The sequence below is a fragment of the Cyrtonyx montezumae genome, unplaced genomic scaffold, assembly GCF_038088225.1.
Source record: "Cyrtonyx montezumae isolate F1298 unplaced genomic scaffold, pur_monq_1.0 scaffold_15, whole genome shotgun sequence".
NCBI classification, from domain to species: domain Eukaryota; kingdom Metazoa; phylum Chordata; class Aves; order Galliformes; family Odontophoridae; genus Cyrtonyx; species Cyrtonyx montezumae.
This window is the reverse complement of record NW_027071881.1, coordinates 7,198,468-7,211,670: the sequence shown is the minus strand read 5'-3', so window position 1 is coordinate 7,211,670 and position 13,203 is coordinate 7,198,468. Positions and strand designations below refer to the sequence as shown.

Sequence of the window (13,203 nt, the reverse complement as noted above, 5' to 3'; positions counted from 1 at the left end):
ACAAGTTCAAGGAAAAAAAAGCAATCATGACTAAAATAAAAAACCCAAAGTAGAAGTGTTGTATACTAAAAATGCAGCGATATAATAGTTACACACAGTGCTTTTGATACTCTGTGAAAATCAATTCACTGGGGAAAAATGGAGGGGCTGTGTCACGCTGTGGCTTTACTTAAAGGTTTTGTGTGTTGCAAGTATTGACAATGCAGTGAGAGGTCATTAAAAGTTATTTTCCTCTGTAAACCAAACATCTGGAATTAGGTACTATGTTGGTTTGAGGACGACAAGCTATGCAGAATGGCAGTAACACATGGCAGTAATTACTTTTTTTCTTGCTTAGGGGATGGAAAGGAAAAAAATGGAGCAGTCTACTGGGTAGAATCTCCTCAAAACGTGGTGTGCACTCAGAGCTGAGGCTCAGGAGCAGAGGGCTGCACAAGCATAAGATTTAGAGTCTGCTCGAGTCTGCTGCGTGTTAGAAGCAGGAGATGGCTGCATGTGTGTGAGTGACAGAGCTTGACAAGGAAGAGTTATACCGTCCAGGCTTTGTTCCTCATCACCCTACACTGCCTTCAAAGTTAGTGTAGTTATGAAGTAAAATACATTTATCTTACAGTTGAATACTCCTCTATTTCAAGTAAGGAAAACTAAAAACTTGGAACTTTTTAGGTCATTCACTGCCAAATGAATTCACCATTTCAGGTTTGCTCCTCCAGTGGCTGATGTCAGGGCCACATTCCATGGCCTCTGCCAGTTACACGTTTCAAAATCACTGCTTGCAGAACTAGAAACTACAGCAAAACTCTCCCCTCCTTGTTGCAGCTTGTGCCCCGCTCCACACGATTTGCTTAGAAGTCTTTTTGAGACAGGGTCAAGTATTTGTGAAGCTGATCACAGTTTCTCAGTGACACATTCAGCAATGGTCTCTTCATCTCTAAAAACCATCATGGTAAATGCCACATACAACAGGAAAAAGTGTTTCTTCACGCTCTACACTAGAGATACAGGATTGCTTCTTTTTAATTCTTCCTTATAAATCAGGGAGTTATCAGCAGTTGGAGTAACAGTGCTTTGTTTTTATTGGCTGTGTTAAAGAATCCACCAGAAGGGAAAGTTCACTCAGTCTCAATGCAGAAAAAACAGTTTTCCTGTTCTGGCATTCCTAAAATCATAGCTGGAAAAGGAAGAGCAGGGTTAGAGCTCATCACAGCCTAAAACACACACAACAGTCACTCAATAGAGACATTTTGTGTTTACAAACATTGAAGCCAGGTATGTTTACGAGTTTGGGAAAGAAAAAAGCTACTCTTAATCTTCAGCTTACAGTGACTTCCTTAATTGAATCCAGAACATCTGCAGCCCCTTGACATTTCCCAATACTGTGCTGAATGACCTTTTCATCGAGTCAGACTGAAATTATGTGACTTGTAGCCAAGCTATTAGGTGAAATTATCACGCAAGTCTGATAAACGTAACTGCTCCAGAAAGATCCAAAGTCACATAGTGAAACTACGGACCACTGACTCGAGCCTAATCCATAGGCATCAATATGCACCAAACACCAGTATGTACCACTGAACTACTGCTTACCAGCGTGGCTGCTGAACCCTTTTCAGACTTGCACAGAACCACTGAAGATATCTGTTACAGAACTCCTACAACACTAAGTGGGCAGAAAGGAGTCCAACTTTTGTTTCTTCACATCATGCAAGTCTGAACTCCTGGCAGCGTGCATTCCAGAAGCACCAGGAAAGCAAGCAAGAGCTCTGCTCCTCCCACACCTCACCTCAGGCCAGACAGGGCCATGCAGCCTTCCACCTCTCACCTTTGTGACCTCCAAATGCTGCTCGCACTGTGCCTGCTGCATGACATCATTGACTATCATCTTTGCTATCCGCCAAGCCATCTCTTCTTGAGCCTGCCATAGAAAAAACATCCCAAACAAACAGCTGGAATTGTTAAATAAGAATACAGTATTCTCAGCATAATTCACACTCCCAACTTCAGACACACAGGTAACATTCACAACACAGCGACCTGTATGGCAGATTTTCCCTTGATGCAAACGCACCTGGCTTCCATGTACTGCATCCAATCCAATTAATAGGAACATTTACTGCCTGACTACAATTTGGTGAAATGTTTAGATTCATCTGCTCTAGAGGGGAGAAATGCAGCCTGTAAGCCATGTACAGAGGTCAGTTCACAGCAAAAAGCAAAAAAAAAAAAAGCACTGCCACTCTTAATACATACACTATACAGTCAAAGGGGTCTTATTATAGTAAGCACTAATTTCATTTTACCAGTTAAACCATCAGGCATTGGTGGGGGAACAGGGACAAAAAAAGCCCCATACTATTTCACAGGTGCAGTTTTATCATATTTGGTACAGTCTGAGAGCTCTGATTGGTATACCAGAAACAGTCAGAAACAGCCAGGATTAAGATCTTGAACACTTAATTTCCCTAATCTAAACTGTAAAGTATATCACAAGAACAAGCTAAAAGAGGACATACCTCATCTGTGTTTCCTTGAACCCATTTCTTCATTGCTTGTGAAAACATGGACCCTAGTTGAGACAAAAAAAAAAAAAGCAAGTTGTATTAGCAAGCTCTGTGGCACATCCCTATAGAAGCTACTTCCCCCTATACTTCTGAAGGGCCTGCACTGCCAGTGTTAGAGAACACAAGAGAGGCATGAAAGACAAGGGAATAGAGGGGGAGCCATGGTTCTCTAGGCAGCAAGTCCCAATCAATCCTTTTTACCAGAGAACAGTTGAAAAGCAGCACTAGCAGGAGATCCCAAAGCGGGTGGGATATGTGGTTAACTGAAGTTCTTTCTCATCTTGAGACCAAACCTTTGAAGTTCGGATCTGCTCAGCTGTGAAAGGCTTCCCATCCCTGCCAGGTTCCATGGAGAGCTCCAGCTCCTACAGGCTGCTTGAACTCCCAGCACTGCAGCTGGACCAGAAAAGCAGCACTTGGCCAGGGAATGGGGCTGGAGATGGGCTCTGCCTCAGTGCAGGAGGATTCCCTAAAGCATCTCTATTTGGCTTTAAACAGAGCTGGAAAGAGTCAAGAATCTTACTTATCTTGATGAAGTAAGGAGAAGTTCTGTGGATGTTTACTGACATTGAAAACAAACCTTTTGATTTTTTGACATCAGGCTCTGGTTCAGATTCTCTGATAAACTGTCCCAGGTCACTGACTCGTCCAAATGTCATCTTCCTGAAGAGAGAAGGGAGAATGGAACCACACAGGTTATCAAGAAAACTTCACCACAGTGCAAGTTTTCCATTAGGAAAACAAAAGAGGTCAGTTACTATACAGACTCCTGTGTCAGAAAGTCAACATTTTACCAGTTACCAGCCTCACCACCTGTAACTGATACACTGGAAAATCTCCCTTTCTTCCTGTGTATCTGAACTTAAGGGTCTATGTTTAAAATTCTTCTAGAAATTAAAAGTAGGCAATTGTTTCTGTGATTCAATCCTATCAGCAGGCAGTGCCAGCAAGTGCTCTACATTATTACAAATTGTTATTAAGGAGAAAATAGTTTACAGTACTTAAAGGGACAGAAGAATAGTAAGGAACAGAAAAGCAAAGTATCTATAGAAACATTTTTGTACTAGACCCACAGAGCAGAAGAGATTTATAACAAAGAACAATTTACACAGGAAAACAGCAGTGCAACCTACTGATGAAGTACAAGCCCTTCTCTGCTGTGGAAGTGAGGAGAGATCAAAACTGTGCACTTCAGCATCAAATGCATCATTTTCTATTGAAATCTGAATAGGAATTACTTTGCTATAGTTTGACTCCAAGAGGAGTAACAGCTGAAAGAAAATCCTAATGGAAATACCTCTGACTGCCATTCTGGTCAGAGAAATATTCACTGTGACATTGGTGTTAAAACAATACCAAAATAAATCTACTTTCAAACACTAAGATATGCTAAGAATGCCACAATTTGTATCTGTGCATTCTCAGCACAGAAGGACACAGCAAAACTGAGAAAGAAATGAAACACATGCTAGCAAGAATAAGACACTGAATGAACCTTACCCTGCATACGTTCGTTGATACAATGATTCTGGATCCAGACTTGCAGCATCTACAATTATTGCTTCATCAAAATTTTTCAGGATTTTAACATTAGCCTTTTTGACATTGGACTACAAACAAAAATTCTAAGTATTAGTGCCCAATGCAAACATCTGCTAGCTTCTTCACAGAACTATTACTTCAGAGCTTTCACACTTCAGGAAACCTCCAAACATCTCTATACAAGCACAACAGAATTAGAGAGCATCTCCACAAGGGTGAGTTCCTAATGTAGCACGACACTGTTTTTAAACAGATGATAGTTACACAAACAGAGCCAACAGGTCAGCACACACATCAGGACTGCTGTCTACACATTATCAACCAAACTCATCTGTTTTTGCTTGTGGGTATTAACACTGGACTGCCTCAAAAGCTGCAGCAGTTTCACTCATCCCTCTCCTGGCCTTGGTGAGCAACTCCCAGACACACTATGCTTTCCTCATGAACATTTATCTCTTGGCCTGGAGCATTTATATAGATCATGCAAAAATAAATAAATAAATGGAAACATTTGAGCAACAGCAGAGAAAACACAAATGCACAGCAATCTACTAGCACCTTAACTCAGAATAAACATTACAGCAGCTGCCTTGCAAACTCCTTTCCTGCTGGTCTGTGTAAGTGCTGTTTTTTAATGCAGAAGTATGCAGAGCACTGGAGATTCTCCTACTCAGATTAAGTAGGAATGCACAGCACAAAACACAGTGCTCCCTAATCCCCCCAAGCAAGGCAACTGACAGCAGTTTCTCCTCCTACTACTGTCAGACAGAATAATTCAAGCTGGTCAGAACACAGATTTTGCTCCCATCCTTCCATTTCACTGGGAGGTGTAACATTATTAAAAGCAGACAGTGTTGCTTCCAAGGTTGCTGGAAACACAGCACCTCAGGATTGCTGGTCTGCATACCAGATTAAATCCCCTGGTAGCATTGCAGCATCCAATAAAAGCAATTCAGCAGAAGCAGATCTTGCTTAGCTTTTCTGCTCTCAGCTGGGCCTGCACCTGCAAGCTGACCTGGTTACAGATAAGCTAGAATCTGCTCATCTCCCCCCTTACCCACATTTGAATTAAGCAAAGCTAGAATTTTTGGAACGGACAACCCTTGGTTGAAAACATTTCCCTGATGCTATTTATGTGGCTTTCAAATGGGATGTGCTCCACTGTCTGTGCCTTAAGCTAAGCCCAGGGAAGAACACGGTTCTTGGGAAGAAGCACCACAAAAGGTAATACTAAAAGATGCTGGCCCATAACCAGGACACCATGCAGGGCAGATGCTCAGTGAAATAGAAAAGCCAACAGAAGCCAAGTCATGTTCTTGTTTCTACACAGTACTGCAAAGGAACAAGCACACAGCTCTGGTTATGATTAGAGAACTATCAGAGAGCCCTGCCCAGCAATGGACTTAGTTTTACTGCCAGCTTTGAACCAAACTAGACTCATTCAGAATCAAAGTCAGGTATGAGCTCCCAGGATCACTGCATCTCAGAGGAAATATAGTGAAGTGTTAGAGCCCTCTTTTGGAAAGGTCAAGTGTCTGGCCATCTTCTACCAGAGCAATGCAGCCAGCTACCAACAGGACTGCAGCATGGGAAAGTGCTGAGACAAACTAGTGACCACCACCCGGTCTGACATAAGATGTCACTGCTCTACGTGTGTACAAACAGCTTAAACCCCAGACCTGAGTCTTCAGTACGGACTGGTATGTCCTTACAGGGCATGGACTCTGATATCTGAGAGTGATTGCAGTATTTACCAGAACAGAACCAAAACAACTCCTACCTGGGAGGCAGAGCCATCCGGGCCCCCTATGGAATCGCTATCTGGAGAGCCACCAGGCCCTTGGATACTCAGTGCAATGTTTCCTCCTGGAAATTCATCTCCTCGAACTGAATGGATAAGATCATTCAAGTATTTGTAATAAAGGTTGCTGGACAAGAAACCAGGCAAAAAAACCTGAGAGACAGAAGAAGTCCTCTTTAATCACGGTTGTCCTGCACAACTCCCATAGGTCTCTTGTAGAGCAGAAGGGACACATGCACACCTCAGCCCTGGTGTAGATGGTACAAGCGTCCACAAAAGGAATTATGCTGGATTAGCTACTGTGCTACTTTCAGCCCTACTGAAAAATGAATCAAATTGCTAGATAGTAACTAAACCCACATCAACAGAAACTGAAGTTCAGACTTTTTTTTTCCCCTAGAAAGGCCTGAGCACCCAGCAGGCTCACAGCTGTTCTGCTACAATGCTCCAAACCACACCTTGCCATCAAGTCAGGCTGCAGAAAACATGCTAGCAAACTTTACTAATACTGCTGTATTATCTATGCAAACAGTTATTAAAATAACAGGACAAGCAGAGATGCTGAAGGGAACGTCTGACGTTGCAGTATCCCCCCATCACCTCTACTAACTGCCAGAACCAGTCTGAAGGAGGTGTCTCACCGTCTCCATGGTAGTCCACGCCTGCCGTAAGGGAGTAGTGAAACAGTTAGGGAGAGGACCACCTTCCCTGCAGATGTTGGACTCAATCTCTAACCTCACAGAGTCATCAAACCCAAGAGGATGTGTGGCTTGAAGGGAGAAGTACCTGCAGCACCAGACAGGAGAAGACAACACAAAAGGTTTTGCAAAGTTTTGCCAGTGCTGAATACCTACCCCTCTTCTGCTGGAGGCCATTAACACCGCTGCAGCCACTAGGTGGTGCTGGCTTCAAAAATACATGGACAACTCATTATAACTAAGGGCAGGGAGAGAAAAGTCCCCATTTGACAGAAACAGTTTTGATAAAGCCCTTCCCTGAAGATACAGATAAAAGGAAAAGCATAATGTGGTTATTCCGTAACAGAGAAACAGAAGTGAAGCAGAAGTGAAGCAGAAAACACCCACAACAGTGAAGCAGCATTTGCTCATTAAAAACTGAGTTTGTTAGTGAAGGGGAGGGATGATGGGGTAGAATTAACACAAGTGAGCTCTTTCCTTCTTCAGTTTTTTCTTCCTATTCGAATAGGATCTCAACAAGCTCCTGGAAGCCTAGCTGCAAGGCTTGTTATCAGAAATGTTTCTTATGTCCACCCTCCAGCAGCACTGCTGCTAAGCTGAAGCTCAAAGCACAGAAAAAAGTAAAACTCCTGGAAGTCTGATCATTTTCTCAAAGAAAAAAACCCAGTCTTTTGAAACATTAAAAACAAGCTCTGTGTGGCTTCTACCACACATGGTAAAAGCACTCGCAGCTTACACCTAATGGCTAAGAGGACTGGAAACTTAAGATTTTTCTACACTTACACATCTGTTTCAGCAATCAAGTCCTGAAAACAGAGCCTTTTAAGAATTTTTTCCTTATGTATGAGGAAAACTCTGGGTTCTTATGTGCACACACACTGAGGCCACCTAAGCAATACACATTTCAGCAAAGCAGTGCAAGACAGCAGAGCACCGTCTGAAAATTAAAAGCTCCTCTTTCACTGTGCAACACAGAAATACAAAGACAAAATTAGAGCTTCAGAAAGGTAACTGTTGAACTCCCTCACTTGTCATATAAAATCATGGCATCATTCTGTGCTTCTTGCCCATCATACTGGCCTTCTTTGGCAGCGAGTTGAGACTGGAAGTTATCTGCTGCCAACCAGAACTGCAATATATTGACTGCATCTTCCTTCTCCATGTACTAGAAGGGAAATGAAAAAAGTTTCAGCAAGTAACACAAGAAACACAGACAAACCCATCCCATCCAACTGCTTGATTGCATGTATCAGAAGACAGAATCACAGAATCGTAGGGGTTGGAGGGGACCTCTAGAGATCATTGAGTCCAACCCCCTGCCACAGCAGCTCCCTACACCAGGTCACACAGGTAGGTGTCCAGGTGGGTCTTGAATATCTCCAGAGAAGGAGACTCCACAGCCCCCCTGGGCAGTGTGTCACACGTGTGTCCTTATGCAGAGGTTACATACATACAAGAAGCTGTTTTCATGCTATGCTGGGCAGGTACAGGACTGCACAACTGTACAATCATTCAATTTATCACTTCAGCCTGGTGCCCTCTTGAAGTGAGGAAAACTAGAATTTTTCTTTATCTAAGTTTAATGCTCTCCAAGTCACTGCTTCATACAGCAAGACTAGTGATACAGCTCATCTCTTTGGTTATATTTAAGGTGTCTTTGTTGGAGCTTTCAAGGAATGAGTTATTTTCTATTAAATGGAAAGAGACAGAAAAAAATACAGGCCCAAAACCTCACACTCACCTCAGAGAAGTAGAACAGAGCCGATTCACAGAAAAGTATGTCAGCCAGATAAACAGTCCCACTGGTCAGCACCTCGATCTGGTATTTACAGAAATGATGACTGCGCAGAAATTCACTAAAGTGCCTGCAAGCAGAGCAACCACTTCTTACCAAGGGTCAAACAGCACTAAATGCACTTCATGAACCAATCTGCTCTTGCCCCAGAAGCCTTCAGTTAGAGAAAACTGTCCATAAACATCACAGGATATTCAGTAACATCACGCAAACATGCAAATTCAACTTCAGCATGCAATTTTAAGAACAGGTTTGGAGGGAGAGATCTGAACGCAGTTTCAAACGCAGAAGACAACCAGACAATGTTTTCTGTGCAATGTCTCCATAAGTATTTTAATGGGACCACCATCTGCAGAAGGACAACACACACCACTTACTCTTGTTCCATTGCATTGAACACTATGGTCTGTGCTGTAACAAAGCAGTTAGGGTCCACTTGTCCATCTTCCCCACAGATCTTTGCTGTAAAGGAAGAACAGGTTGGCTGTAACACACAGCTGGTTTGCAGGGCTGAAAAACAGCATGGTGAGGAGTTCATGAAATGCTGCACTTCGAATCTGCTAGGATCAGCTGGTCCTGAACGTGCAAAAAAGGCCTTTCAGGGGACACTGGCACTGCTTTCTAAGGATACCAGAAATAGCTCATTATGGGGAAGCTCTGAAATTAATAGGCAGAATGCAGTCTTACCAACTATGTCATTTCTCATCGCTTCGGTAATAGGTATTGGTTTAGCAGCATCTGGAGAAATATATTTGGTAAAAGTACTAACAGCATCCCGCTCTATACCTACAGGAAAGAGACACAGAATCAAACTCTGCATTGCTGGCACAAGTTTCAAAAGGAATGAACAACAAACACCTGCTCTTCAGAAAAGTATCTAACCAGCAGTGACAGCCTCCTCCCCATGAAGCTTGCAGTTTCTTACTCCACACTTTACTAGCAGCAAGCTGCCGTGGCTGTGCTGCCTCCAGCCAGGCCACAACAAAGCCAGCACAGACCATCTAGTGAGATGGAACACAGCAGTGTAGCTCCACATTTCCTACCACCAAACAGGAGAGTGCCCTCCTCCTCGGCTGCACACCTTAGTCCCAGCAGTAACACCTCTGCTTTCTGAGTATCACTGTTTGCTTATGATACTTTGGGGCTGAGGTTATATATTCTGGAGGGATACGACAACTATATGAGAAAAGCAAACAGAAAGGGATGCAACACAAGGAAGCAGCTGAACAAACAAAAGGAACCACTATGAAGAAAGGAGTGTTTCCTTTTTGACTGCGGACTTGCATAAAATGAGGGAGGACTGCACAGATGCAGAGTAGAGAAACAGGTTACTGTGCATGTAGCTTACTAGGAAAAATAAGTATTTTAAGGGCATCCTTACTTCCAGCAGCCTCTGAAGGGGTGGACTCCAAATGAGAATAATCAGTTACAAGGGAAGGAACTCTATAAATCCAAGAATAAGAACAGTATGTTCCATACAACATCTCTACAAGTCTTTTCTAATGAATATAGGTGCTAATACTTTTGTAACCAGTGTTTCACATCATACACGATGTTTACCTTGTAATCGATAGTTTATCATCAGTTCTCAGCCCCAGTACCCAGATTTCCTACAACTCTCTCAAGTCAAGGAGTGGGATGAGTGAGGGAAACGTAAGACAGTGCAATGTTCATCTTTGTTTCTTAAGGTTACAGGCGTAGGATCAGAGCATGTCATGATTTTTCAGCAACACGTTTATTTTTAAACAACCAGTCAATATATACATGCCACTTACATCAACTGTCAGCTTACACAGTGACTTACTGACACAGCAAATGATTCCCCTCCTCACAGCATCACACCATACTTACTAAGAAGACACAAGAACGCAGACAGCTCGCCTCACAAGGCAAGCAGCAGCTCACAGGTTCCCCAACTCCCCACCTTTTTCAAGAAAGGGAACACACACCACTTACTTTTCATTAGTTTTCCTGACAAGTCTTTTAGTGCAGACGATGGACTGTTTCTATTTGATACTGTAAGCTTGGAAGATTCTTGATGCTCATCTGAAACAGAACGTGTCCCTGCCTCAGATTTCCTTAAACAAAGAACACTGGTATCATCCCTCTCTTGACCCGAGAGTACGTGGTTCTGGCTGTTGCTAGTTCGGTTGTTCTTGTCTGGAGTCACTGATCTGGTCCTGAGCAGATGGACAGTGCTTGCATCCTCCAGCCTCTCCTCAAGCAGTCCAGGGGGAGAAGAAGATGCAATCTCCTGCTGCTTCGAGGGCGACACCGGCTCCGCCAACGAACTCTGCTTAACTGTGTTGAGGCTGTGTGCTCTTATACGGGACCACGTCGTGGAGTGAAAGCTCTCAGCCTCTAACCAAAACTTAACCAAGTGTTCCATTCTGCGCAGTTCCATAAACTGGATAAAATAAGGGAGGGCTACACTGTCCTGCAGAACTTGTTCAAGGGTCTTTGAAAGGCTTGATTTGGTCTCTTGAGCCTGATAATTCAGACACGATCTGCCTAAAGAAAAACATCAGGGGAATGACTCCGTACTGTGCTACAGACATCTGTATTCAACACAAAGACATGGGCAGCGAGGAGATGATTCTAACTGATGGTACACGTGCCAAACCAACCCAGTGAATTCACTGCCTGTTCAAAACCCTTCCAGGCTAACACAGATGCTACTGAAATAGCAGAGAAATGTTTTAGTTACCTGATCTACTTAACTGAAAACCAACAAATGAGGATCAGACCAGTAATATGCATATGGGAAAAGAAAAAGAGAAAAGGAACTGCTGAGTCCTAAAGAGCAGATGAAGCCTTACCTAAGTCTCCAAAGTGAGCAGCCTCCATGTGACTTGGCTGCTTCTTAAGGGCAGCTGTCCGACTGCTAGAAAAAGAGTCCATGTTGGCAGAAATGGCATTAATTGCCACATGGCTTGGTCCTGCAGCCTCCAGCAAGGCATGATTTCTAGTGCTTCTTTGAGGGGAATGTACGGGTACTGGAGCTGGAATCAAGACAGCAGCAATTAAAAGAGGACCCTAGCACCATTTCTATGCATTATCCAAAGCAAAGCACTCCCAGAATAAGCCAAAGAAGCTGCAAGTATAATCTCTCTCAGCCCTTTTAGAACACAGCTGGCTACCTGAGCCAAAAGACCACTAAGAATTTCCACAGACAAAACTCAAACATATTAAAAGCATCAACTAATTATTACTTGGTGACAAAGCTGGAAAAAAAAAGAAAGCAACATGGCAGAGCAACGCGTTTCAAAACGTCTTGGGAATCTGCATTTCATTAGGATGTCAGGCAAGGATATCTCACACCTCTACTGTTAAAAATAAAGCCAGTCAGCTGACGTTATCTCAGCACCACTTCATGATGTGCTTCATCAAGGTGTCAGGGAAGTTGGTGTTCCTCACTTTCATGCTGCATCACTTTATTTTTATTCACCATTTGGTGATGTGAGATGACAGGAGCTGATGATTTCACACTTACACAGCACAGTGAGATAAGTTGAAGCAGCAGCACAGGAGGGCTAAAGCATCCGTGACAAACACTTGAGACAAAGCTGCTCTACTTAATCTAAGCATCAAATTGCAAAGGACACAACAAACCAGAAACTTCACAAGGAATTCACTGTAGACAAGGAGTAGCCACTCCCTGCAAGGTGACTGAGTTGTGTGGTTGCTCTGCATTAAAGCTCACATCTGACATAACTTCAAAAGTACAAATCCATGAAATTGGCAGGGAAAGAGCAGTGCCATCAGCACTGGGGAACAGAACCAAGCTGGGGTCCCCTCTGTGTTTAAGGCTTAGGACACATTTTTCTCAATTGTAATGAAGTTACCCCACCAGTCAAAATAAAAGTAGCAGATAACAGCAGATAGATGATTCTGTAAACTAAAAACGTATTGATCTTACTTTTAATTGCTTTCACATCTGTGATCTTTTCTTGTTCTTTGCCTTTAACTGCAAAACATAAAGGGAAGCATTACTGTTACTCCGAGTGATAAATGGCATTCACTAAAGAAGGAACGTGAAATTTCCAACTTCAGCAAGTACCAAAGGAAGATGCAAACCATCATCTTGTTAAAACAATCTTAAATCCGCACAGCTCAGACCTGATGGACTTCCAAAGCTTTTCTGCTGCTTTACTTCCCAAAGCAAACCCTTCTCATTCACAAATTAAGCTTAATGAAACACAGTTAGAATGATGACTCAGAAAGGTGCCTGCATCCTAAAGCAGGGTTACATCAACAAACAGCAGTGATGGGAAAGGATGGGATAGATGTGATTTAAGAGCAGGGCACCGGGAGGTTCTCTCCAAGCCACAAATTACATCTGGAAACAACAGGAGAGCAGTGGTGCACAGAGCCAGGGCCAGCCCGAGTTCACACACACACAGCTCATCCCTGAGCTCTGATTCTGGACTCCTTCCAAACAGAACCACAAAAAGCAACCAACTGGAATCAAACATTACAAAACACAAGCAGATTTAAAAAGAAAAGAAAAAAAATAGCTCCAACTCTGACCTAAGTGTTTTAAATAATTTAAAGGGAACCATCAGCCTCTGGTTACATAATGGACTGCACGGCAGCGGCCGCAGCACCGCCACACTGCCAGCCTGCCTGGGGAGCAGGCACTGCTGACCTGAAGGGGACACTCACTGAGTGAGCTTTAAGTTTGTGACTTCTATGTTCTTGGAAACAGAGAGGTTTTGGCCACAGCCACGAGAGTTGGATTTTTGTGAACTGACCTCCTGCAGCCAGATCCAACCTGGACAAGAGGGGTGAGAACAACCAGCTTTT

The 13,203-nt window shown here is 43.2% G+C and overlaps 1 protein-coding gene across 1 annotated transcript; it reads right to left on the bottom strand.

Moving 5' to 3' along the window:
* Positions 1–200: 200 nt before the first annotated feature.
* Positions 201–12,413, bottom strand: AKAP10 (A-kinase anchoring protein 10). The gene is made up of 14 exons (XM_065731982.1): positions 12,317–12,413; positions 11,217–11,399; positions 10,354–10,908; positions 9,085–9,183; positions 8,775–8,859; positions 8,344–8,467; positions 7,631–7,767; positions 6,546–6,690; positions 5,884–6,057; positions 4,062–4,171; positions 3,142–3,224; positions 2,514–2,566; positions 1,823–1,915; positions 201–1,171 (listed from the first exon to the last, which is right to left on the bottom strand). The coding sequence occupies exons 2-14, from the start codon at positions 11,296–11,298 to the stop codon at positions 1,166–1,168; spliced, it is 1,746 nt and encodes a 581-aa protein (XP_065588054.1). The 5' UTR covers positions 11,299–11,399; positions 12,317–12,413; the 3' UTR covers positions 201–1,165.
* Between the last annotated feature and the right edge of the window lie 790 nt (positions 12,414–13,203).

What these genes read in the sequence shown, in the direction of transcription:
- AKAP10 (XM_065731982.1), bottom strand. Translation starts at nt 11,298, where the DNA reads ATGGACTCTTTTTCTAGCAGTCGGACAGCTGCCCTTAAGAAGCAGCCA. An exon ending in GTCAGGAAAACTAATGAAAA is followed by an intron (nt 9,184 to 10,353) that starts GTAAGTGGTGTG and finishes TCTTTCCTGTAG; the next exon opens with GTATAGAGCGGGATGCTGTT. An exon ending in TTCAATGCAATGGAACAAGA is followed by an intron (nt 8,468 to 8,774) that starts GTAAGTGGTGTG and finishes CTCTGCTTGCAG; the next exon opens with GCACTTTAGTGAATTTCTGC.